At 49.4% G+C, this 26,798-nt stretch overlaps 2 protein-coding genes across 2 annotated transcripts; one reads left to right on the forward strand and one right to left on the reverse strand.

The window, feature by feature from the left end:
• Positions 1-219: 219 nt before the first annotated feature.
• On the forward strand, positions 220-13,954 carry LOC135824891 (WD repeat domain phosphoinositide-interacting protein 3-like). The gene is made up of 11 exons (XM_065337637.1): positions 220-454; positions 3,072-3,146; positions 6,673-6,774; positions 8,081-8,168; positions 9,273-9,367; positions 10,213-10,275; positions 10,860-10,987; positions 11,316-11,401; positions 11,642-11,746; positions 12,252-12,376; positions 12,664-13,954. Exons 1-11 carry the CDS (start codon positions 379-381, stop codon positions 12,765-12,767), a joined length of 1,047 nt encoding a protein of 348 aa, XP_065193709.1. The 5' UTR covers positions 220-378; the 3' UTR covers positions 12,768-13,954.
• A 259-nt stretch (positions 13,955-14,213) lies between these two features.
• On the reverse strand, positions 14,214-19,301 carry LOC135824889 (beta-1,4-galactosyltransferase 1-like). The gene is made up of 3 exons (XM_065337636.1): positions 17,714-19,301; positions 16,174-16,359; positions 14,214-15,702 (listed from the first exon to the last, which is right to left on the reverse strand). Exons 1-3 carry the CDS (start codon positions 18,956-18,958, stop codon positions 15,370-15,372), a joined length of 1,764 nt encoding a protein of 587 aa, XP_065193708.1. The 5' UTR covers positions 18,959-19,301; the 3' UTR covers positions 14,214-15,369.
• Between the last annotated feature and the right edge of the window lie 7,497 nt (positions 19,302-26,798).

The raw sequence follows: 26,798 nt of genomic DNA on the forward strand, positions 1-26,798 counted from the left end.
GTATTCTTTACCTTGACGGTGTTGACCCCAAATACTTCAAGTGTTGCATGATTTCGTAGCTATGTCCGGCAAAATTACCAGAAAGAGAATCAAAACCCATAGTAAATCCCGATTTCGTTATGGGGCGTCATGGATGATGCCAGCAGGCGGCTCTGACATGATCTGGCCAACCTCAACGAAAAAGGACTGGCACTGGCAAACGCAAAAAAAAGCTGGCAAGCATGCACATACCAAGAGTTTGCATCCACTTCTCGTGTTGACGAAATCAGTTTCTCGTTTCTTCTGTCGGCTGCTGTGCCTGTGTTTCGGAGCCGGGTACATGTTCAGAGTGTTTGCCCATGAGGAGCCGATAGCCGTTCTGATGCAGTAGCTGCAGCCATGAATCTTGCCACACAAGGAGCACAATCTGGCGGGAGCAATGGCCTCTTGTTCTGCAATTTCAATCAGGATCAAGGTAAATAATCGAGCCAGAACGGCTTCTAAGACTTGTTGTAGGTGCGTTTGCTTGTTAGTTGGTCGCTGAGCGAGGTTTCTTCTTGACGTATCCTGCGAGTTAGCAAAGAATTCGGCTATGATCTTGGGCCTGGAAACCAACGCGGATGGAGTGGGCGTTGAAAATATGCTGTTTTTGAAGTTGAACATTGCATCGTTATAGGATAGCGTACATGTGTATTGTAGTTGCGAAATAATTGGTTAATTGATTAATTGATTGATTTTTATTTCAAGAGTGACCAAAGGCTGCGGGAACCTGACAAATCACCTGACAACAGTTTTTTTCGGCAGGCCTTGGGAAGCGTGGTGTCTGTGTGACATGGTATTATCCAGAGCACATACCCCCCCCCCCCCCCCCCCCCAGCAGTGTTTAACTCCCGCGTACAGTACCCTGCTGTCCCGACAGAATTTCAAGTTGACGTCATTCTTTTGTTCTGATGCAATGCTCCTTGCACCAGTGGTTCACGACACTTGTACGGAGTATCAACACATCACACACACACACGCGCACACACACGTTTTTCTTTGCACTAGTTTGTACGGGATCAAATGGGGCTTTTTTCCACCGCAGGTTCAGGACACGTCTGATAAGACGTGTACAGTGCGCATTGCATCATAAAACATGACGTCAACTTGAATCCGTCGGGACAGCACCCATAGTGCAGTTGCACTCTCTTGGGGGGGGGGGGGGGCTATGTAGTATGTCTTGGTCTAACCAAGAGTCCATAAAAAAGAGTGTGCAACGCCACATAGATGTCTGTCACGACTCGTTTTCAACATTACATCATTTTCATGTAGCTGCGCGTGCAGTCCGTGACATTCGCTACATGAAAATGACGTAATGTTGAAAATGATTCGTGACAAGACCCTATCGCGCGTTGCACACTCTTGTTTATGGACTCTTGGTATTATCAAGAGTACATAACCCTATACCCCCCCCCCCCCCCCCCCCCGAGTGTGCACCTCCAGCTATGGGGTCTGCGACGGCAGAACTTCACATCACGTGATGAACCCGTACACATTATTTGCACCCTGTGCATGATAGATACAGGGTTGTACGCAACCCAGCTTTGGGTACAACTCTCTTGTGGTCACTTTGCACTGTTTGCCAGCATAACCTTTTGAACCATGTTACGTGATGTGAAGTTCTGCCTCGCAGCACAGCATAGCGCTTGTGCAGGCAGTTGCACACTCTTGGGGGTTATGTACTCTTGGTATTATCCACACTATGGCCAGGCCTTGGCTACAGTACAGTGTTGTCCGGCGCGCCGAAGAATGGAGCTTGTACATTACACCATGTCTGCTCCAGAGCCGGGTCAGCCCCCCGGTTGAGGGGGGGGGGGGGTACTTGGACCCGTTTGGAAAACAAACACCGGGTCACCATGCAGTAGCCGCACTTGAACGGACCCGGCTCTGACCCGGTTGCAATGGTTATGCCAGGTACACGTGTACCCGGTTGGTTTGAAATCCTAGAGCACACACTGTGTAACCTGTGTCTTGCTTCACGTGCTGATGGAGCTGGGGCATACACACGTATGCTTACTGCATGCCTGGATAGACCTGGCGCACATATGTACATGTATGCTTACTGCATGCCTGGATAGACCTGGCGCACATATGTACATGTATGCTTACTGCATGCCTGGATAGACCTGGCGCACACATGTACATGTATGCTTACTGCATGCCTGGGTGGACCTGGCGCACATATGTACATGTATGCTTACTGCATGCCTGGATAGACCTGGCGCACATATGTACATGTATGCTTACTGCATGCCTGGGTGGACCTGGCGCACATATGTACATGTATGCTTACTGCATGCCTGGATAGACCTGGTGCACATATGTACATGTATGCTTACTGCATGCCTGGATAGACCTGGCGCACATATGTACATGTATGCTTACTGCATGCCTGGATAGACCTGGTGCACACGTGTTCAGTGGAACCTGTCTAAGGCGACCGCTCTCAAGGGACCTTCAAAACGTGGTACCCGTGTACAGGTGGTCTCCTTATCCAGTGTCATGTGACTGGAAATGACATCCCTGGGTCCTGTCTGTAGTGGTCTTCTGGGACAGGTGGTCTTCTGGGACAGGTGGTCTTCTGGGGCAGGTGGTCTTCTGGGACAGGTGGTCTTCTGGGGCAGGTTTTACTGTATGCTTGTTGCATACTTGGATGGACCTGGCACACACATGTGCTTACTGCATGCTTGGATAGACCTGGCACACACATGTGCTTACTGCATGCTTGGATAGACCTGGCACACACAATGTGCTTACTGCACCTGCTCTGGTTAGTTCCCAGTGGCAGTTCTCATTAGACAGAGGCAGTAGCAAACATCAATGTCTTACTCCAATTCGTGAACTTCACACGAAAGTATGACACGGGCAGACCTCATTCTCCTCGTTCGATGCTGATGTTATCGTCATTGCTGGTGTTGCTGCTGCTGCTTCTGTTATTGCTGCTGCTGGTGGTGGTGCTGACGCTGCTGCTGTTGCTGGTCCTTATGCTTGTGTTACTGCTGCTGTTGATGTGATGCTCTTGCCTGTGGTGGTGCTGGTGCTGGTGTGTACAGGGTGCTTTGCCTGCGGAATGGAGAATGGCTTCCGTGTCTACAATTGCGATCCGCTCAAGGAGAAGGAGAGACAAGGTCAGTCGCTCTCTAATGCAGTGGGCGTGCGCTGTTGACGTGTGTGTGCTCACTGTGTGTGTGGGGGGGGGGGGGGGGGGGATTTTTAGCTCTTATGGTTTCGAAGTCTGAACAGAATGTTGAACGGTCGCTGTTTGGATGACGACTACACCATAGCTTAGAGGTAGAGCGTCGCTGGTCACAAGCGAGGGTCCCTGGTTAGAGTCCTGGTGGTGACAGTCATTTTTCTCTTCAGTCTTTTCCTCTTTGCCACTTACTCTCGAATATCTCATGGCGAATGTTTCCGTCTACCCTGATGTTGGGCCATGGCCGAAAATTTGGTGAACAGTTTAAATGACGTACGCAGCAGCTAAGAGACCTTGTTTTGAGTGTTTGAGTTGAGGTTCTGTAATTTCACAAATTTTTCGGTGTACTGTTATTTGAAACTCGGATGTTGAGCCATAAATAAATGTAGAAAAGAAAAGGACATAAGGATACGAGTTAAGAGTAACTCTCCATCACTGTAACTGGATACTATACTGTACTGTTATTTTCGGTATTTTCGGTGCGTCTGTTTCATACCTAAAATTTCAATACACCGAACAAACACTAACACACATAATCCAATAGACTCATTGCCGAAGATGCGTTGCCATGGTGCAAAATGGCGTTGGATGGCTACGCCTGAGCGCTCGCGCTGTCATCGCAGCCCACGACACGTCTTCCTGCTGTGCAATCGCGCCATCATTGGTAGACGGCATAGCTGGCATGGCTGGCATGACGTGTGACCTCTGCGCTTCGAACCAATTCAATGCAGTCAAAAGCCATATCGTTAGTCAGGCTCACTGGAGCAGGCGGGCTGCAAGGAGGCGGTGCGCAGTCATAAAGATGCCTTAGAAACCCACAGTCCCATACAGCACCTGCAATGGCATGCTTCAGCTGGAAAAGAGCTGTCGGGTCTGCTTTCCGGTCATCAGGATGCCTTGGGTCGTATCTTGAGGATCCTTCCCACTCCCACGGCTTCTTCTTCCGGGCTCCTGGATAGGCTTTTGCTATTGTGATGCCAGCCAACGGCTTTGGTTCCACCTTTTGGGAGGCTGGTTTGCACCGCTTGCAATTATGTCTGTTACGGAAGGTCCAGACAAACTCCGCATGCCACGGCTGCAAAAATCATCCAGCGCAAACAGCAAAGCCGCGACATGTGAACAGCACTCTCCTAAACCGGAAACGCACTGGCAGTATCCACCGTAGCACACTGGATCGTCCCTGCTGATGCAGACGATACACGTGTAGGCTTGCGTTGATGTATCTTGTGATGGCCAGCATTTTGCACGGACAAAATAAAAGTTTGTTCCACCTGCAAACAGGTTTCCCTCCAAATTGTGAAGGTGGTGCTCATCAAATAATTGGTACCATGAAGTTGCTTGTAGCACTGCAAGCTCCCCTTGTCATAATCTTTGTCCGGAGAATTTAACAGATAGTGCTTGACAGCCTCAGTAGTGAAGAAAGGGATTTTAGTTAGGTGAGATACAGACCAGCTAGAGGTTATGTGTGAAAAGCTCTGGTAATGCAGGCTTGTCTGCCTCCTCGTCTGGAACACCTTCGCCAGCAGTACTCAAGTGGAAATGATCACAGATGAAAAGGTAAAGATCACGTCTGGATACACGCCCTTGGTAGGGAATACTGAAGTCTTTGCAAAGTTTGCGCAGCCCTTGCATGCGTAAGCGCATGATATCCCCACAAGAGGTGGGAGGGCGCAGGACAGAGCTGGACAGAAGTGAACGTGTGGCCCCTTCAGTAGCAGCATCAGCTGCTGTTTGCACTGGCCCTGAAATAGCAGCGGGTTTTACAGCAGGTTCAGGAGTGGTTTCAGCTACTAGGTATACTGCTTGCACTGGACACGCCAGCGCTAGCCCGGCTGAAGCAGCGACACTAGCAGGAACATCGGCACTCTGCGCAGCGCTGGTTTCGAGTGCCACTTGCACATCGAGCCACTCGAAATAATCAGGAGCGACGTGCCTGGGCAGATCGTTACCCTCTGCTCGCCTCCGCTGGAACAGAGTGACTTGATCCGCAGTCCAGGTTCTCTCACGTTCTTTCTCCATTTCTCACGACTACTCTCGGCTGACCAACTCCAAAATCGCTCTACAGTATCTCAAAGACTCAAACTCTCCAGCAACAAAGACAAAGCAAAACAAAAAATTTCAAGAAAGCACAGCAGGAAGACGTGTCGTGGGCTGCGATGACAGCGCGAGCGCTCAGGCGTAGCCATCCAACGCCATTTTTGCACCATGGCAACGCATCTTCGGCAATGAGTGTATAGGGAACTGCTTCTCTGTGCCTAGATTTTCTCTTTGCCTGACCTGACCTTTTGCCCTCATGTAGCGGGCCGCTGTCTCTCGGCGGCAAAATACTACAAGGGTGTGAGTGAACACACTGTTGTTTTTGTTTTTTTTTACACTGAACTGAACTGGAATGAAGATTGAACTCTAACTGAAGTGTAACCTTAACCCGCATGAAGAGAATCGTGAGCAGCAGCTTTTATGGACAGACAGACTCCGTACGCTAACGTACGGGAATACGCTAAATATACGCTATACGCTACATTGGGAAATGGATCGGTACGTGCAGCCGAATGCATGAAAGGAATGCATGAGAATTACATAGAAAGTGATTGTTGCTGTGTAAGTCACCAGCGTGCCAGCGCTACACTCATACCGAACATACTGAGCACCTAAACTTTCTGAGAGTACCTTGCTGTGTAAATGGCTGCACTGGAGTCTGTGAGTGCTCAGGAGAATGACTGTGGAATGGGGTGGTGGGGGGGGGGGGGGGGGTTGCTGAAGCTCTCTTTGCCATTCTTTCCCAATGTACTGTATAGCAGGAAATTTTCGGACGGAATTTTTTTCGGACAAACCCGAATTTCGACCTTTCGGACGGAATTTTATTTTAGTACAGTGCTGCATGCTAAATGCACGTGTTCGCACGCAGTACGGATGTATAGTGTACATAACTTCACAGGAACAAATTTTAGTACAGAATTAATTTTAGTACAAAAGAGGCCGTGTACGAAATTGTAAATTGTACGAAAATAAATTTGGTCCGAAAATTTCCTGCTATACAGTACTTCTTGTGGTATTGATCCAGTGTGTATTGGGAGTCAATTCACATGGCCTTGTCAGCTACCGTAGCCGTGAAAACGGTCGTTAAGAGCAGGTGGTCGCTACTAAACACAGAGGTTGCTTACACCCGGTTTTACTTTATATGGATTGGGCAGTACCTGAGTTTTGATACCGGTATGTTTCACTCAGAACTTGTCAGCTTTTGTTCCTGTATGATTATGTTGAAATCACTGCATGTCTGCATCCAGTGCACTAACAGATTCGTGTGTGTCTCTTGTGACGGGCGTACACGGTGTGCGTGCGCGTGTGTTTCCATCTGTTTGTGTGTGTGTGTCTGTGTGTGTGTGTCTGTGTGTGTGTCTGTGTGTGTGTTTATATGTGTGTGACTGTGTGTATACATGTGTGTTGATACGTGTGTGTGTTAGATTTTGGAGACGGCGGCATAGGGCAGATTGAGATGTTGTTTCGGTGTAATTACTTAGCACTGGTCGGCGGTGGAAAGAATCCTAAATTCCCATCCAATAAAGGTGAGTCTTGTCATGCTGCTTGGAGGAGAATATTGCATATCTAATCAGAACATCGGGTGGAGTGATTTGGCCGGAGTCGCTATTTTTCTTGTTTTTTAAACGTGTGTGTGTGTGTGTGTGTGTGTGTGTGTGTGGATGTGCGTGTGTGTGGGTGTGCGTGTGTGTGTGTGTGTGTGTGTGTGTGTGTGTGTGGATGTGCGTGTGAAATTTGATTTTGCGTTCCCGTGCGAACCATATGCGTATATGTGTGTGTGTGTGTGTGTGTGTGTGTGTGTGTGTGTGTGTGTGTGTGTGTGTGTGTGTGTGTCCACGAGATTCAATTCCAGGGTGGAGTTTAGAGCCCGTGGTTCCTGATACAGTGGTCCCTCTATAATCCGGCACCATTTGTGCTAAAGAAATTCTGCTGGACATTGTAGGGAGGGTGCTGGATTAACAAATCTGATTTACTGTTGCAATGTGCATGAAGAGGTCATTTTGGCTAATGAAAATTGTGCTGGTTTATAGAGGGTGTTGGCTTATAAAGTGCAGGATTAAAGAGGGACGACTGCATTTCCTTCAGACCTCTCCCTTTTCTCCTCCTTCAACTTTTCACACAGTTATGCACCACTACTCAAAAACGGTCTCTTGGCTACAAATTCTTCCAAAACTAATAAAATCCAAAATTTTCGGCCCAGGCCCATCCTCAGGAACAGCTTTTCAGTAGTGGTTTTATAACTGTGTGAAACATGAAGTGGCTACAGTGGAGTCTGCACACCCTTAGGAAGGAACTCCTTCAACTGTTGAATATTTGGTGCATCGGGGGGCTCCCCATGCACTACAAGTTGTTTGTGCGTGAAGTGTGTGGGTAGAGTGAGGGCTGCGTCCCACCAGCCTGTGAAGTGTCACAGGAAGCGCGAGTTTCAAAGTCTGAAGAAAAATGTTGAATGGTCTGCTGGGATGACGGCTCCGCCATAGCTCAGTGGCTTGAGCATCGCTGGCCTCACGCGAAGGTCCCTGGTTCAAGTCCTGGTGGTGACAGTCAATTTTCCATTATGCCTTTCCCTGTTCAACTTTCTCAACTGATGAGTGTTCCTTATGTCATCATGATTTATCTCAGAATGAAGGCGATCTTCATCTGCATGGGGCGTGTAGCACTGGCTTGATTGTATTCTCTTCTCAATTGGACGTTGAGCTATTATCGTGTGTTTGGATGCGGTGCCGATGCTCTGTTTGTCTGTCTCTGTCTGTCTTTATGTATGTATGTCTGTTTTTGTCTCTCTGTCTGTCTCTCTATCTATCTATCTCTCTATCTCTCTCTTTCTTGCAGTGATGGTCTGGGATGACCTCAAGAAAAAGGTTGTAATCGAGCTGGGCTTTGATGACGAGGTTAAGGGCGTTCGCTTACGACGAGACAGGTAAGGACTGTAGGGCATGCTGGTGTACGAGAGAGAGACAGAGAGAGAAAGAGACAGAGACAGAGAGAAAGAAAGAAAGAAAGAAAGAAAGAAAGAAAGAAAGAAAGAAAGAGAGAGAGAGAGAGAGAGAGAGAGAGAGAGAGAGAGAGAGAGAGAGAGAGAGAGAGAGCTTGTGTGCATGTGTGCATAGTTTAATCTAACGAGAGAGCTTGGAAGCTCAGGGCCCTACGCTATGCTTTTTTGCCTGGATGACCTAGACAAAAAAAAGCATAGGGATGTTATAAATTCCCGTTTGTCTCTTTCCCTCAAACCAGTTAATATTTGATGTTATAAATAATTAAAAAAATTCTTTTTTTTAAGAAATAACCTGGGATTCGAACCCGCACTATCGCGCCCTGCATGCATCCCTCGATACACTTCGCATACATACTAATTCTTTCAAGTTGCTTCACATTATGATCTTGCATTTGAAAGCCCTATTTGAATATGCATTGTGGCCAGCCGTCTTTGATGGTACGGTACGGTAGGGATAGGTACGGGACAGGTACGATCGAGGGTAATACGACACCGTCTCCCGTACCGTACCATCAAACACAGCTGGCCACATACAGCTGCCCGCAATATTCAAATAGGGCTTTCAAACGCAAGATCATAACGTGAAACAACTTGGAAGAATGGGTATGAATGCGAAGTGTATGGGGGAATGCATGTAGGGCGATAGTGCGGGTTCGAATCCTAGGATATGCCTGGAAAAAAAAACAGGAGAATTGAACAATTTATAACATCCCTATGATTTTTTTGCCGTCAGATACGGGATAGCGCCAGGCGTGACACAAACAAACAAACAAACAAACACACAAACACACAAATACCAAATTAAAGCTGTGTGGACCCTGGCTAGCGCCAGACGTTACTGAAGTAACGTCTTCTGCATAGCTACGGGAATAAAAGTCTTTACATTTCTCTTTTTTTCCTTGCTTTCTTTTCGCCAGTGTTATGGTGATGTTGATGTGCTGTTTTCTGCTGTGCGTTCGTATATGTGTGTCTGTATGCATGTGTGCGTGTGCGTATATGCGCTTGTGTGTATGTGGTTGACGTCATCAGGATTGTGGCCGTCATGCTGGACAAGATCAAAGTGTTCTCGTTCACGCACACACCGCAGATGCTGCACATCTTCGACACGACGCTAAATCCACGCGGTAAGTTGTATGTAGTTTCTACCTCACTGTGGTAATTGCATTGTTGGTACCAGCACCTACTAAATCCAGGCTTATGTGCCACCCGTGTATCTTGAAAATGAAAATCAGGCTTGTATTCAAAACCGGCTTTCAAGACACTACGGTTTGTCACTATACAGTGAAATCTGTCTAAGACGGCGAGTAGCGAGTCACGGAGTACCACTGTTATCAGTTGTCTGAAGATAAGCCCATTGCGCATTGCCAAATGTGGAAGGTATGAGTAATGCATGTGAGTACGCTAGGATCAGGAATACACTGTTCAACACCCCAGGCGACCATGCCCAGGTGGGTGTGTGGGGTGGTCGCGGTACGAATAATTACGTCTTTGCGCAATGGGCTTATTCTCCGTCTGGCATGAAACTATTACCGTAAAGTTCCGTTGATCCCCCCCCCCCCCCCCCCACGCCATGTTGCTTCCCAGCTGAGTTTTTCGGTAGGGGGCGGGAATTAGATCAAGGCTGTCAAGTGCAGTACGATGTACAACAACGTAGAAGTTCAGACTCGATGTGCTGGATTGTGCACATTTTCATCCTGGATTGGCAAGTATTGTGTACAGCGGTGCATGCGTCGGTTCAACATCGTATTTTCGTTGTATACGCCGAAGTTGCTTCACAAGTAAAAAATCGACAGGGGGCGGATCAACGGTACTTTGCGGTAGTTACAACCAGACGTGTGGTACTCTGTGACTCGTGTATTTTGTCAGATTAAAGTATTCCAGCATAGCTTGTACGAGCCGCCATTCACTAGTTTGAGTGATGTCTGTGTTTGTGTGTCTGTGTGTACGTGTACATGTTTATGTGCGCCAGGTTTGTGCGTAATCTGTCCTAACAGTAACAACTCATTGCTAGCATTTCCCGGTGAAAAGACAGGTGAGTGATTAATCTGGAATAGAAGAGAGCACAAGGATTTTAGCTATGAAGTAACTCTCTTCACAGTGGCCGGTGTTTCCTCTGAGTCTTGAGATGCAAGAAACAAATAAGAGGAGATGAGAATAATATAATGCAGTCAGAAAGTACGATATCTAGTCACCAAAATCTGACAGGCTACTGAGGCTACAGGCTCAGTTGTGATGAGCCTGTGCCAGTTTGTCTTCCTTCTTAGGAGAGTTTAGCCTTCGTGGCGAACACTTCTTGTCAGCACTGCTTTATTTGAGTTACTCTGCCCGTCAAAATCTGTCTTTTGTTCTATAGATGATGTGCCAAATAACGTGTAACTAGACTTGGGAGGGCATTGCAGAGTAGTTGCATACAAAGTTCAAAGTTGTACGGGTACCTGTGACTAGTGTTCCTGCAGGGCTCAGGGCCTACCGTGTACACATTGTGGTATGATGTGTATGCAACTTGTGTGCGATGCCCTCTCAAGTCTAGTTGCACGTTATTTGGCATATCATCTATTCTGCATGTGTGTGTGTGTGTGTGTGTGTGTATGTACGCATGTGCAATTTGCTACACAGGCCATGTACAAGTGGTTGACCTGGCAAACACGGAGCGTTCACCCGTCGACATCGCCGCGCATGACAACGCTCTGTTCTGCATCAGCCTCAACCTTCCTGGAACTCGCCTGGCCACAGCGTCAGAAAAGGTACTAGTATGTTTGGATGCTATAGACAAGGCGGGTCGAAGCTGTGAATGTCAAATGCTGCTGTCTGATGTTCGCTGAAATGAGTGAAACTTGAAGTTACAGCTACATTGCCTTTCGCCTCTGTTGTGTGTGTGTTTGGATGCTATGTGGTTGCCACACATTTGGGTGTGAGACCGGCAGACACACAAACAGACACACACACACACATACACACACACCACACACACACGCACACACTCACACTCACGCAAAGAGAGACATATAATAAGTTCGATCTCTTCTTCTTTTTCTCATCGTTTGTATGTCCTTTTCTCCTTGGCCATTGCAGGGCACGCTAATTCGTGTGTTTGACACCAACAACGGCATACAGCTGCATGAACTGCGACGTGGGGCCAACGCAGCACAAATCTACTGGTTAGTCACAGCATCTATTCATAGCAATAGAATTCTCTGTGTGTGTGTGTGGAGATTTGGCAGGCATGTAGCTTGTGTGTAATCAGTGTGTGGGTGTGGGTGGGTGTGTGCATAGCATTACAGCATCAACTTCAACCCAAACTCATCGCTTGTGCATGTGTGTGTGTGTGTGTGTGTGTGTGTGTGTGTGTGTGTGTGTGTGTGTGTGTGTACACTGTGCTGTGGTACGTGTGATTGCAGCATAAACTTCAACACGGACTCCTCACTCCTCTGCGTATCTAGTGACCACGGCACAGTACATATTTTCTCCATTGAGGAGCAAGCTGCGAGGAACAAGGAATCAACGTAAGCGCTCAATCCCTGGCGTCATTCCCGGCCAAGTGTGCTGGTGCGTGCTTGTGGGAGGGGGGGGGGGGGGGGGTGCTGCCCGACATGTGTGTGTGTGCTTTCACTGCGCATGCGGCAGAGCGTTTAGGAGAAGTGGCGATTTGAAGTGTCACCTCAAGTACTGCCCAGCTCAGTAGCCTATAATCTCCACTGGAGACGGGGCTTCAAAGTTCAAAAGTGTGTGTGCATGTGTGTGTGCATGTGGGTGGGTGGGTGGGTGGGTGTGGGTGTGTGCGTTCCGGAAAGGATTCACTTTATATGCGGCTTGTATCTAAATTCATACTTTGGTTCCAGTTTTGTAATGGTGCTGGTCAGATTTTGAATGTGAAATCTGCTTGTACTTGCCCGGAAATCTTTTGATTACACTGAGCTGGAAAGCTGATTGTCTCAAATTTTGCTTTTCTACTCTTCGTGTGTGTGTGCGTTTGTGTGCGTGTATTTTTATGTTTCTCGGCATGTTTAGACTGGCGTCGGCGAAGAGTGTTCTTCCTAAATACTTCAGCTCCGTTTGTAGTTTTGCGCGCTTTCAAATCCCATCGGGGTCTCAGTCAATATGCGCGTTTGGGTCTGAGAAGAACTCTGTAATAAGTAAGTACAACAAACCTTGTCTATGCATGTACGTGTGTTGAGACTGGAGGCTGGAAAGAGACAGAGAGACGACCATACTGGTGTTCTTCAGACAGACCCCCCAGTTACCTGGTGTATGTGTGTGTCATGCCTTTCACTCGTTTCACCTTTTCTGCCGGTTGCAAGTTTGTTTTGATTTCGGCTGCATGCAGCTCTGTTCTTATGGATTCTGTGTGCGTGCATCTGTGTTTGTGTGTATGTGTACATGGTGTGTGTGTGTGTGTGCCTGTGTGTCCTCTCCTCCGCAGCAATCTGTGCTGACGGCAGCTACTACAAGTTCCTCTTTGCAGCGAAGGGAGAATGCACTCGCGACGTCTTTGCACAGTTCTTGAAAATGACAGACGGAGACTAGTGTCACCCGGCGACAACAGCAGAGAGAGAGAGAGACAGTGTGTGTGTGTGTGTATGTGTGTGTGTGTACGTGTGTGTGTAAGTGTGTGTGTACGTGTGTATGTGTGCATTATCAGAGACTAAATAAAGCCCGTGCAGTGACCCACGGCTCGCAACCGATGGAGCAGGGACTGCGGATGCATTTCACCTTCCACACACCGAGTGGCGTGTGTTTGTAGCGGGTATGGTTCTCACAAACGCTATCCCATTGATAGTGTCTCCGCCGCACCCTCTGACATTATAACTCATAACCTGTATCATCATGATAGTAGTTGCTGTCCCCCACTCCTTATGTCATCCGAATCATAGCTAATTGGCCACACGTCCGAGGCAATATATGGCGTGTTGTCGTATCACCACGTCCTGATCGCGCGCCGCACACTCGCCGAAGCGCCGTCCTGGTCGAGCAATGGCTATGCATCAAGGACTGCGACGCTGCGAGGGCCGTGCGCACGCGCGCGTGTGGTTGATAGCGCGTCTCCTTTCATTCTTTTTCTTCATAAAATCACGAGCGGAGGCGGCCCAACGCGGCACGCTCCGCTCCTGTGCCGTCTATTTACTTGATTGCCCGCCTCTGAATTCTTTTTATTTTGAATATTTTCCTGCCTGCCGCGCTCTCTGTCTAGTTCATGCCCGGCTAGCTAACGACGTTGTGCCGCCGGTGATGTCCGTGCATGCTAACGACGTTGTGCCGCCGGTGATGTCCGTGCAGGCTATCTGAGGCCTTCCTCCTTCTCCTCTGCTACCGCCTCCGAGGAGGAGGAGGGGAGGTTTTTAACCCTTACTGTTCTCATTATCATTACCTACTCGTCTCTAGACATGGCTGTGCCATAGCTGACTTCTCCCCGGTCCCCTCGGTTGCCGCGGCGACCCCGTATTTGTTACTGGCTGTTGCCGTGCTACTTGCCTCCTACCCGCTACTGTACAAAGCGCATACCCCCCCCCCCCCCCCTTCCTCTCTCCCTCCCTGCGATCTGTGGCCAGGACTCTCTTCTTGTTGCTGCTTGCTTGCATGCCCTTGCTTTTCTCGGTTATGTTTCTTTTCTCACGCCGCCTTGCACTGTTACCTGTGCAAGTAACGTTGTTTGATTTGACTTCTCTTCTTCAATACAAGTAGTTCAAGGTGCTGCTGTTCATGTAAATACCGCATCCTTGACCTTGTTGTTGGTGGTGATGGTGTTGTTGTTGGTGTTGGTGTTGTTTGTTGTGACGTACTTCCGGTGATTCGCCACTGGCTCCCGTTACCCGGGCATTCCGAAACACTTGCTATGTGGCCGGCAGAGCCATCCAGGGAGTAGTACGAGCATTGTATACCCTATGTAGAAGCATTGCTTGATAGGTTAACATGTGACTCGCCACAACACAGACTGCACGGTGTCTGGAAGAGTAGCGGCAGCAGCGAGAGCACTTGGTGCAATCTTACTTGTTCATATCACAAACAGGTATCACACAAGGAAATCATAGCAAGACTCATTCCGAGAGGGAAATGTGTTGATTTCGGGTACTAGTAATCAATTCATTTCGAGAGGAAAAGGTGTTGATTTTGGGTAATCAGTACTAATCACATCGTCCTAACGATTGGTTTAAAACATGTTTTTAAAATCAGTTAAACAAATCCATGGTTGAAAGACCAAAAAAATGGCTACGATAGGGTCGCGATCGGGTAGTCACCAGATACGACACCCCTAGCGGCAGTATACGTCGGTGTGAAAGGCAAGGTTAGACCGATTCAGCATGGCGGACCGGCGGCTATACCAGTCTAATAATAGAAATAGTTACAGTTCGCATGTCACTCATGGAAGGATCCTATCTGCCAATGAAATCCAGGCAGAAGAGCCAACAAAAGGCATCGCAGTATAATAATAATATCATTAGAACCTATAGTAGCAGACCAGTCTAAGACAAACGGAAGATTTGCTAGGTGTGAGCAGGGACACGGCAGCAGAGACAGGGATAAACACAAACAAACGACAAAAGTCACAAAACGCCAACTAGGATAAGCTAACTAGGACCTAGAACATGGGAGCCAGCCCCAATAGGTTAGTTCACTCAGCTACAAGTACATGTATACAAGAATACAGGAGCCCGTAGGTTTCCTTACTAAAATCTACAATGACATCTAAAAAATCACGGTTTGTGTGAGGCTCGGCTAGAAGCCGAGTTTTCCGCATCCGCAGGAACGCCACCGCCCAAGGCGCAGATACAGCTTATAAAGCGGTGGGACATCTCCTAAAGATATAGTAGAAGAATAAATAATGCCTACGGCAGGAAGGGAAATTCCCCCCAAGGCTGCGACGGGAGTGATATCGCTAACATAACATGGTCTACTAAAATTACTCAAAAGTCAAGTGGGACCTAGCACACGTCAAGCTCAGTGAGTCAACTCAAGTGTTAGACGGACTTCTTGATCCGTGCTTGGGAAAACAGGCACGGGGAAAACCCGCCGTGACGGCTCAAAGAACACACGCACAGTCTAGCTACCCGCAGTGCAGCTGCCGTACACACACACACGCACACGTGCGCGCACACACACACACATACACACACACCGTTTCCGGATTCGCTCACGGTGAGTAGATGGATTCAAAGCGCGGGTCACGCAGCAGTTTTACCTTGAGATGTGTGTATAGTGGCTGATGCTCGATACCAAGTACCTCATACCGGGTGCTCCGAATGCCATCAATTTCGGCACGTTTCGAGCTATTGCGGAGGATCTTCATTCGATCAAATTGCGGTGACGAGCCACGCTGATGATTGCGTTTAATCGTAGCGTAGTGACCAAGTTCCTTTGGTGGTCGACGCCTGTTCAGCTTGTACGTCCGCCATCGAATAGAAACGTCATCGTCCTCACCGCCCCAGCCCCAGAACACATTGGAGAAGCCGTTCATTTTGAATATCTGTGTGTGTGTGTGGGGGGGGGGGGGGGGGGGGAGAGAGAGAGAGAGACGCAGAGATGAAACGATCATAACTATCACCAGAACTCGTACAGCAGTGGAATAAACCTCCAATCATTTTTGTTCTCTTTATATACCAAAGGAGAGTGGGCGAGACCCGAAAGAAACATATTACATAATATTTGCGCCGGATAACTGCCAAATCCGCGCAACCGGTGGAAGCCATGTGGACTGAAACATACACACACACACGCACACACACACACACAGACACACCCCTCCCCACGTACACATACACACCCACGTACACACGTACCCCCCCCCCCCCCCCACACACACACATGCACGTACCCCCCCCCCCCCACACACACACACACGTACCCCCCCCCCCCCCCCCACACACACACGTACCCCCCCCCCCCCCACACACACACACGTACCCCCCCACACACACACACACGTCTATATACACACCTGATCGGTACTCTGCTTGACAACTCCGCCGGCAAAAGAGAAATATGGCAATCCCCAGTTCCAGCGGTCTGTCCTGGCAGACATGTGCACAGGCACTGACTCACACCAGTAACTCAACATGGCGTCCACGGGAATGTTGTCTATGTCGTGATACACAAAGCAAGTGTAGTTGAACTCACGCAACGCCTGGCAACACACAGTGGAATACGCGTACATGTACATGCACATGCACAAGTTATACACACGGACGGACAGACAGACAGAGACAGGCACACGCATACACAGGCATGCACACACACACACACACACAAACACAGACGGACAGGCACACGTATACACACACACGCACGCGTTACACACGGACGGACACACACACACCACGTACCACACACACACACATGTACATGCATGCACACGTTACACACAATAAGGGCCGGCAGGGGCAGCTCAAACAAGTGTTCAATACGCCAGAGTGTAGAGCCGGATATGCGCAAATACAGAAGACGGTAGGCTGTTCTTGCTGTAATGTTACTTTTTGACTATTCCATCTTTCTGAGTCGGCATGTACCGTAGTGTCTTGTATAAAAGCCTGTTTTGAATAGAAGCCTGTTGTGAATAGAAGCCTGTTTTGAATAGAAGCCTGTTTTGAATAGAAGCCTGATTTTTCAAGATACACTGTCGGCACACAAGCCTGGTTTTAGTGTTGACACACATAGAAATACCTGGTTTGAATAGAAGCCTGATTTTTCAAGATACACTGTCGGCACACAAGCCTGGTTTTAGTGTTGACATACATAGAAATACCTGGTTTGAATAGGAGCCTATCCCTGACATCGGCTACTACAGGAATAAGCCCGGCTTTAATACGTGACATTACGGTACACACAACTACGGTAGTGTTGGGTTCTGAAGAGCTGGGGGTCAGAGGCGTAGCCGTAGCAGTTCTTGTTCTTGATGTACAAGTCTCTGCTATGCACAGTTGAGCCACAGGCGTTTTTAAAAGATCGGTATGCTGTGCTCAGTGCTCATCCTTGGGCGCTCCGTTCTTCGGCATCCGACACTACAGTCAACTTTGCGTATAACGACTCTCGGCGGGGCATCAGAAAAGTGTCCTTATTCGCCAAGTGTCCTTATACCCGAAGTCTCATTATCTGTATTGCGGTTAGATGGGACTTTGGTCTGGGCATGGAAATTCTGTCGTTATTCGTGAATTGTCGTTATATCCGCAGTCGTCATTAGCGAAGTTGACTGTACAGTATATATTACTAACTAGGCTGTTCGATGATTGGCTAGTGTGTGAAGCTAGAGAAGAAACAGCCTACAGCTAGAGTCTCCTGTGTTTTGTCCATGAACACATTGCACGGCATGGGAGTGTGCGTACATATGCATGCAGATAACACACGCACGCACACGGGCACACACACATACACACACACACACACACACACACGGGCATACACACATACACGCAGCCCCCCTCCCCCACCCCCAACACACACACACACACACACACACACACACACACGCTTACACAACTGACCTCAAGCGTTCCCACGTTCATCAGCATGGCCCGGTTGAACGGCTGCTCGTCCACCTGATCCACAATATACACGGCATAGTCCAGACGCTGACGCTGCAAGTACTCGTGCATGTAACTAAGGAATAATCGCAGGTGCTCGTAGCGATTACGATACGGCACTATCAGCGCAAGCTTCTGCTCCGCGACGCAGCCATCACTCGGCGACCAACGCCCACCCGGCTGGATTCCCGTCTTGTTGTACTTGGCGAGGAGTTCGCCTTCGCTGGGCACCGCGTTTAGGTCCGGAGTGAGACGTGGTGCATTGGCGGCCGGTTTCTCCACACTACAGCAACAGCCGCGCGCCAGCGTACAGGTGTCGCTAAGACAATCGGGAGCTTGTGTCGTTCTGTTACCCGCTGTCGCCACTATCGGCACCGATGATGTCTGGCCTTTCTGCTGCTCGGTTCCCATGGTAACCTGCTTGAGCGGCGACACACCCGTCGTCGGCGGCGGCGACTTCACTTGGGCAGGTCGAGTTGCCGTGGCGATCACGTTGCCCGGCCTGAGCCGTTGGGTGCTTGCAGGTAGTGTTTGTGATGCCGCTGCTGCCGCTGCTGGTGGTAGTGCTGCTGATGATGGGAGTTGTTTTGTTGGTGTTGCGGGCGATCGCACGTGGTATTTGCTGGGTATTGGTGTGCTAGTTATCCCCGTTCGCACAGGACTGCCGCTCTGTCTCACCGTCGAGGCCGCCTTCTGCAGGTGCTGCTGCTGCTGCTGCTTCTGCTGTTGTGATGTACTACCAGGAGCTAGCTTCACTGATGCTGCTGTTGTTGTCGTTGCCCCTGCAGCGCCTGATAGGCTGCCACTGCTGCTTCCCATTCCAGGTGCTGCTGCTGTCCTCCCTGTCCCTTTGTTCACCCCCAGCACTACAGCAGCAGCAGCAGCAGCATCACTGCCAAGCTTCACTGTCATGTGACCTGGTTGTACAGAGCGCACTGGTTTGGCTGGCAGCAGACTCAAACCAGCACCAAACCAGCTGGACGAGTGCTGGAGCCGTCCACTTGCTATCATCACGCCGATCCACAAGCATGATGCGATTAGAAGCAGCAGGAAGGTACGTCTCCCCCACGCTCCGCTTCGGATCCATTGGAAAACCATAAAAACAAGTCGTGTACAGCGACAGCTGTCCGCCGAAATACCGTATCTTCCCACGCTACAATTGTAGGAGAGGCGCTCGAGTGAGATACATGAAGCATCCACAGTCATTTAGGTCCAATACCATACGTGTCTGTGGGGATGAGCATACTGAGCAGAGAGGCAATAGGCTCAGCGAGCGGCAGCCATCAAGGTCTTGCTCATTCTTGATTGATTTCTGATTAACCCTTTCAGTGCCAAGGGGGTCAGAAAAATTCAAATTTTTCTGAGTTGAGCCGAACTCAAATTTTTCATAGCTCAGCTGTATATCCACGGATCTTTACAAACGATGGCTCTCTGGAAAGATATCATGGCCAGGCAGACAGCTGTGGAGAGAAAATGCAGCGAAAATAGTCTTCCTCGCGAGGGTGCCTGAGCGAAGTCCGTTTTCTGCATTTTCGTAGCATCTGCACTTTCTCACGCGCGCGATCGATCGCAGTGCAGTCAACCAACTTACTTTCAACGCACGAAATTCGGACAAAGCTGGCCCGAAAGCCACTGAAATTCTCGATGTTTTGGTACCCAATACGCATGGGTTGCCGCGAAAGAAATAGAGAAACCCGCGATGCGCATACGTCATGTTTTCTACGCGCGACAATTGTTTGTCCGAGCGCGCGCACTTCAGGCTTCGCCCTGGCGATATCTATCCCCACGGACACAAAGCGATGTGATGAGTCGATAGCCAAGGTCTTCCTGAACACGTAGAGTGGTCGTTTGTAAATCTCCTGTGTGTAGAAGTGGAGATACGAGTTTATTTGTACACCCATACTCATTCTGGGCGACTAAAGTCGCCCGTGGCACTGAGAGGGTTAATACATGATGTACTACATGTACAATGATTATGACTTATGTGCAAACTACAAGACTAGTACAACAACAAAAAGCACAAGCTTGCAAGATCACTTGAATCAAGAGTCCATAACCCAAGAGTATGCAACTGTGATTATGGGGGCATGCGTGGCGCGCTGCCTTCATTGCGTAACTTGCCTTCATCACGCTCTGAAAGCATGCATTCAAACTCTCAATTTCTCGCACGAGCCCATCCGTTTTTGCTCGATTCGTTCCAGTACCTACACAATCTCTGAATTCTGGCGCGTGAACTCCAGTTCCGTACGAAAGTTCATTTCAAACTAGAGGGAAAGTGCGGTGTTTGATTTTCCGCAGTGCGCGGACTGCAGCTGAATGATGTAATGAAGGCAGCGCGCCGCGCGGTTGGCCCATAGAAAAGAGATCACAGTTGCATACTCTTGGGTTATGGACTCTTGCTTGAATGAAAGGATTTTTGAAACGCCACGTACGTAATCGTTGCCATGCACGAGAACCCACGTGGACGCGTGCGGCCGGGCGCCCGCCGGTTTCGCGCGATTCTCTTTGCATTTTTTGCAGAATTTTTGGAATGATTCATAATCCTACACAGTTGCGAGGGCATGACGCTCTGATCTGATACGAGGTCTACTGTGAGTGATCTTGCCCGAGGTCGCGACGCCCAAGGGGCGTAGCCCCGGCCCCCGAGGGCGTCGCGACCGCGGGCAAGATGTGACTCACAGAGGTATATTATGGCACCGCAGGCCGCGCACCTGAGGGCCTTTCTGGAAGCCTTACTCGATCGGATAGAGCGAAACTGAGCACCCTGGGATGCGAGCAGTTTGTAGTTCTCCCGGGTCCAAAATCTCACCACCAGGCCGAGGTATATTATGTATCAGATTGCAACGACCAGGAGGCTCTTACAGCCCGAGTACAAGCGAGTACAAGGGCAATACCGGCTGATACATGACCGAACGGCGTCAGCCGTGAGGTCATGTATCAAGCCCGTATATATGTATTTTTTTTTTCCGCAGTACTCCAGTGAGCATGTCATGAAAATAAATCCGAGAAGAAAGAAAAAGGCCCAACCCTGCCCTGCCAGTTATTTGGACTTACGGAGGTCGCCATGGCAAATAATAAACATAAAACTGCACACGTTCGGGCTCTCCGCCTTCTCCGTGAAATTATAATACCGTAAAAGAAAACTAGAGGGGAAAAAAGAAGCAACAATGGGGAATAGGAACTGATTTAGGAACCACTTGCAGTCAGTTACACAGGGCAGCGGGCCTCGGCAACGGCCAAGGTAGCAGATGCATCCGCCACATCGCTGACGCGCATGGGGCGTCGCCGAGCACCACGCAAACAAACCATGCTGGAGCGAACCAGAGCAAAGCCAAGTCGGCAGCGAATCCACGCCATTACACGGTTGTACGGCTCCTTCGTCTTGTCGGACAGGAGCCCGGCAATCCGCTTATAGCAGGCTGTTGCCGACTTGCCCATGCCGCCTGTTGAGGAGAGAACGAGAGGTGAAAAAGTTGCATGTTCGATCTCTCGAACACGCTCCTCATAGCAGCGGCGTTTCTCCCGTTCGTGGCGCTGGTAGCAGGAGGGTACTGAGGTGGAGCGATTTGAAGCCGCGAAAGGGTTAAAAACCCGTACGTCGAAGAAAGTGCGGTCAAAACGCCCACCCCAGACACCACTCGCTGCTATATCCAGCCTAGCCTGGGGGTCCGTTATGGCAGAGCGGTAGCGGAATGCTTCCCCAGTTACCGGCTGCAGGTGTGGTTCAGTGGTGACGTTGTTGGCGACCCGTTTGAGGAGACCAGCCGTAACATCTCGTACCTCGTTGTGCCTCAGTGAGGGAAACCCACCCAGAGAGCACGACAAGGCGTGGGCGACGGTGAACGATGCACCACACGGGCAGATCGATGGAAGGTGGGCTGGCGGCCAGCCATAGCGGAGCGCAAGGCCATCCCGGAACTCACCCTTCGAGAGGGCAAAGCCATGGGCCTTCAGGGGTCTACAGGTCAGCCAAGCCGACGCACCCTTCTCCGCCGCCAGACCGACACAGAGCTGGATATCAGTGTTCTGCGTCAGGATGAACTCTTTGGCTGCTTGGGCCGTTGAAGTGCGGGTACGACTTGCCACCTCCCTCTTAGTGGACCGTACCAGGTCCAGCACATGGCCAATCTGGGTGTCCTGGTCCAGAATCTTGCGGACGAGCGCCGAGGTTATCGCTGCCGATGCCCGGAACTGGTCGCCCAAGGTGGTGGGGTCGACTAAGCCGAGGCCTCCTTCACGGCATGGGAAAGCAAGGACCCTTCGCTCACGTGAGTTTACTGGCTTACCGCACAGGGCAGGAATAAGGACATTGGTGATGGTGTCTTCCAGAGGGCCAAGATTTTCAGCAGCACACTCCATGACTCTGCACAGGAAGGACCAGCGATGCTTCAGGCCTTGCGTGAATGCTGCATAGGCAGCCTGTGGCTGGGTTTCGGCAATCTTGGCCAAGGACACGATCTCGTCTTTCCACCCGTTTGCCTTCTGGGAAACATAGCTCTGGACGAACTCCGTCGATCCGAGTGCAGCACCTAGAAACCGGTGGCCGTCGGTGGTAATGTGCACACCGATCCCTGCAAAGGCGTCCTCAGCTTCCGTCAGGTGACCGGCCTTGACAACCAGGACTGATTTCTCAGCATTTGCTGCGTACCCATATGCCGGTCCTTTCTGTCGCAGAATATCCCACCAAGCGCGTAGTCGTTGGACTCTGCCGCCCGCGGAGGAGTCGTCTGCAAACCACATCTGGATCGTTCCCTCAGCTGAGAGAGCACGAATGAGGGGTAGAATGCCCAGCGCATACATCGGCATCGCGATGGGATCGCCTTGGGTGGTGCCCTCTGCCGACATGATGACGCTGCCCCCAACAAACAGCTTTGCGGGTTGTCGGTAGCTGTTAATAACGACTGTATATATGTATTGCCCGTGCATGTACGAGCGCGTACGAGGTGCTGTAAATCATTTATTGCATGCTTGACACCCATGGTCTATATAGAGTGCAGATCAGCATTGAAAGTCCTTTTCTTGCACCTCTTCGACCTGGATCCTGCTGTGGACTTGGAGTTCGTTGAGAGAATTCTGAAATGTACGTCGTTTGAGGCTTTGAAAGTTTGAGAACTGATTTTTGATTTCTTCACCATTACTTTTCTTGTGGTGCGATGCCGGATACGTCCAAGACTGGAAACAATTATTTACAATGTAGGTTTCATTTTACCTTCCGTTTGTTTTCAAGGTGCCTGCGCTTGCGATGCTCCCTGAGCTCTTCGAACAGTTGGTCGACGACGGCCGACTCACATCATCAATGCCGGTCGTAACTTCGGAGAGAAGAGACAAGTCCGTGCAGGTAGGCAGTAGCTTTTTGGTGTATTGACTGTTGAATCCGATTATTCTGTACATGCTCGTCGCCAGTAGAGTCCTCCGTTTTTTCGAGCCTGTTGCTTCTTTTGGTGACCGGTGTGTCTGATGGCGATTTTGTCCATCTACCATCGATCGCACCAAAATGACAACCTGCTCCGGAGAAGTGAAGGACTCAACTGACGAACGGGCATGCGCAGAGTGATCGGATTCAGCGGGCAATACACTGAAAGTTATTGCCCGCTTGAGCGGGCAATACCGAGAAATACAGACCGCTTGCGGAGGGCGCTGATTGGCCGTAGTACAGACAACCCTCACGTGACATGCAATAAATTGTATTACATGTATGTGCATAGACAGACAAATAAACACTAACCTGAGCATGGGTACGAGGTGGTTTGGCTTTTTTTAACATGGTTGTAAAATGACGTTTTTTCAGTCACTTCTAGACAAGCTGCGTCCAAATGAATTGTTGCAAGTGGAAGTGCTATCCTTCATGCCCGTTGTGTCCAAAAATGGGAATGACCCCACTTTGGAAAGTGTCTTGAATCATGTCCTACTTTCACAGTATTCTCAGGATTCAAATAATTGGTGTGTCATTTTTTAACAAATTTGTAAAATGGCCAAGGATCTGCTAAAACCACCCTTTGGTGCTATTTTGCCGAAAATGAGTTTTTGCGGGAAGTTGGTCCCTGGCCATTGCCCAAACATATGGTGAAGTATTAGGCTCAAATTGTATATATTCATTGAAATGTGACCCATCTTATGAAAGCTTCTGGTGCATAAACATGCCGAAAATAATAATATTTACACTATATTTCGTATCTGAGGCTTCATACACCTGTCATACACCTGTCTATGTACAGAGAAAAACTATTTTGCACAGTTATCCAGTATTCTACTAGTATGTATGTTCCGAACAAAATAATTAGGACATTGGCTCTGCTTGGTCTGGTGCTGGGCAGGTGATATCTCCGCTCTCTGGGTTGCAGTGCTGACGAATCTGTTGGTGCAAGTACTTTGCACGTTGCCGTGAGATTCCAGCCGTCTGGAGCGTCACTGGCAGATGATTAGATGCCAGGCAGTAATACACTTTTGATAAAGGTCCTGAGCCACGTTAGCTTCTTCAATGTGAGCTTTGAGTGCGTCAGTGTGCTTTAAGCGAGTTTCTGCCGTTCTTGCCCTTATGATCTGAGACTGCAGATCGGAACATACACCGCACACATTTTCTTTTGGTTTCATAATTATCACATCACTGCACTCACTGCTCCATATTTTCAAGAATGTTGTGTATGCTGCTGTTCCTCCAGTTGGTAGTAGCTACTATGGTAGGTAAGTACTATTAGTTGGAGCTGGCCTCTGCTGGCAGCACTGCGGCAGCAGGCTGGGGAGGTCCATTGATGTCACCATAGTGGTGGATGAACTGCCTGATGTCAGACACTTCATCTGCAGGCAGTGCATTCCAGGGCAAAGAACCCTCACGTGTGTGCTGAGGGGGAGCTACAGCATGCTCATGGACATCCGCCTTATTTTTTTTAGCTTCCACTCCTTTACATAATGTGCGTACATGAAAATAGTCTGGCACACTTCATCACCATCCACTTCATAGCGATAAGTGGATTGGGACCTTTCTCCGCGCTGCATCCCTTGTGCAATGCTTCCATGGTGAGAAGTAACTGCACCGCGTCGTCTCAACACATCGAGCTTTCCAGCGACGTAACAGTACAGCTCGTCGTTCGTCATTGCGAGCGCTGTGTGCGTGCAGTGAGTATCGAGTAGAGTATCCGGTGACACGTTCTTGAAACAGTTGATACCGGCACAACTGCAGCCCTTGTCCACTCGCGCCTGTACCTCTTCAACAGTACTGGGCGCCGCCTGGTCACGGGATTTCTTAGGTTGGCCCTGTCGTCCGGCGGCGAGGGCTTGTGCTGGCTGTAGCGCTGGCGCCTCGTCCAAATTCTGCTCCGCATCGATCGCAAGCGCGATCGGCAGGGTCACGAGCGGAGAGGCGTCGGTCGATTCGTCATCGCTCTGGTCATCAGAATCTTGATCTGACCACCCGAAGAACGATCTATCGTCATTTAGCAGTGCTGACGACTCCGCTGCCGAGAAGCCGACAACAATTTGTGCCAACGAGCGCCTTCGTCCTCCTTCCGCCATGACTGTCACCTGCGATGATGAGAAAATCGAGACGTTCTGACGTTTTCATCATTTTCTCCGAAAAATTACACAGCACCGAAGGGTGGTTTTAGCAGATCGCGGGCCAAATGGCATCACAAACTGGGATATTTGGTCATCAATGTTGTGAAGTTGATAGATATCACTTCAAGGATTGCTAGTGGATGAAAATTAATCTGTCAACAGAGGAGTGAACTGCATGCATGCTGCGAAAGCCGTGTTTTTGTATTTGTAACTAGTGGCTGTGTTATACGGTGGAATTGGATAGCTAGCATAGCATCGCAGCGATGTTTTCGTTCTCACAGAGTGCATTCCGTGACCTACTGTTCTTTATTACTGTCTCTAGTGATGGCAAGACGACCTGAAGTCGTCCAAAGGCCCTGCGGAAGCAATTCACTGCCCTCCTCGTCCATTCAGGGGCTCATTTTACACATTTTACACAAAATGGCAAAGCACCCACCACTAGTTATACCAACGTGGCAGGGAGAATTAAATTATACGCACCAAATTTTCTGGTCAATATTGATCTACGATAAACTGGCTCCCATTTGCCACCACCCATGTTTCGATACAGCCATCCGGAGCAGAGAAACAGCCAGAAGAAAAGCAAATTTTACACATTTGTTAAAAAATGCCAAATGTTAAAAAAAGCCAAATCACCTCGTACCGCTTGTATTCGTGGTCAGGAAAGTGAAAGTACGAACGAAGGAGAAGAAGATTGTTGACCATGGCGAACAACTGCATATCCAGAGGGCACACAGCTTGCCAGAATGGGTCGGCTACATCTTCGCTAATTTTCTATCCTAACAACATTCAGCTTCGAGGTCAAGGACGACGGCATTTTTGGAAGGAAATTTCGAATTTTGGAGAAGAAGCTTGCTTTCGGAAAAATGTTCCTTTCACGCAAGGCAGCATGCCAGGTCAGGCGTGTGAACCAGGTGATGTGTCGGCAGATCGACGTTGACGTTCCAGGCCGACAGTTTTTTGACCAAGCCGTGAATCGCCCTCGCCCGGCTACGAAGGAGTAATTTTACAACTCTTCAGGCCAGCTACAGGTCTCTGATGCACAGCTGCAAGTGACGGATATCGGTCATTTGCAGCCACTACTTAGAGCCTCCTGGTCGTTGCAATCTGATACATAACTAGCAGCACCCCCGCCAGCGTTGCCTGGCCGAATGTGGCATGCGGGTGAAGCAAGTACATGAACAGCACACGTGCTCAGCACGTGGTGGTGGCCAGACCGCTGAAGTCCTGGTGAGGGAGGTTCTTCATCGTTGGAAGGAGAAGGAGGGACGTCTGTTACGCCTTCGGGAGGCTGGTCAGGGTTGTCCATCACCTGGTGGCGGATGAAGCGGCTCAAAAAATTCAAAAACTTACGAACAAAAGTGCGATGTGCTCTCCACTGCAGATCAGATGCAGAGTGCAGTCAGTGCAGATCTTTTGTATCCTTTTGTTGGAGATGTTTCTATTTGCAGAGAACGGTTCACGTGGTCGCATGGTCCGCAGCGCTTGTGCGGCT

This window comes from Sycon ciliatum, chromosome 9, assembly GCF_964019385.1.
Source record: "Sycon ciliatum chromosome 9, ocSycCili1.1, whole genome shotgun sequence".
Taxonomy (NCBI): Eukaryota; Metazoa; Porifera; class Calcarea; order Leucosolenida; family Sycettidae; genus Sycon; species Sycon ciliatum.

What these genes read in the sequence shown, in the direction of transcription:
- LOC135824891 (XM_065337637.1), top strand. Translation starts at nt 379, where the DNA reads ATGAATCTTGCCACACAAGGAGCACAATCTGGCGGGAGCAATGGCCTC. An exon ending in CACGACGCTAAATCCACGCG is followed by an intron (nt 9,368 to 10,212) that starts GTAAGTTGTATG and finishes TATGTGCGCCAG; the next exon opens with GTTTGTGCGTAATCTGTCCT. An exon ending in TGGCCACAGCGTCAGAAAAG is followed by an intron (nt 10,988 to 11,315) that starts GTACTAGTATGT and finishes TGGCCATTGCAG; the next exon opens with GGCACGCTAATTCGTGTGTT.
- LOC135824889 (XM_065337636.1), bottom strand. Translation starts at nt 18,958, where the DNA reads ATGACTGTGGATGCTTCATGTATCTCACTCGAGCGCCTCTCCTACAAT. An exon ending in TGAACGTGGGAACGCTTGAG is followed by an intron (nt 16,360 to 17,713) that starts GTCAGTTGTGTA and finishes GTGTGTTGCCAG; the next exon opens with GCGTTGCGTGAGTTCAACTA. An exon ending in TCAAGCAGAGTACCGATCAG is followed by an intron (nt 15,703 to 16,173) that starts GTGTGTATATAG and finishes ACACACACACAG; the next exon opens with ATATTCAAAATGAACGGCTT.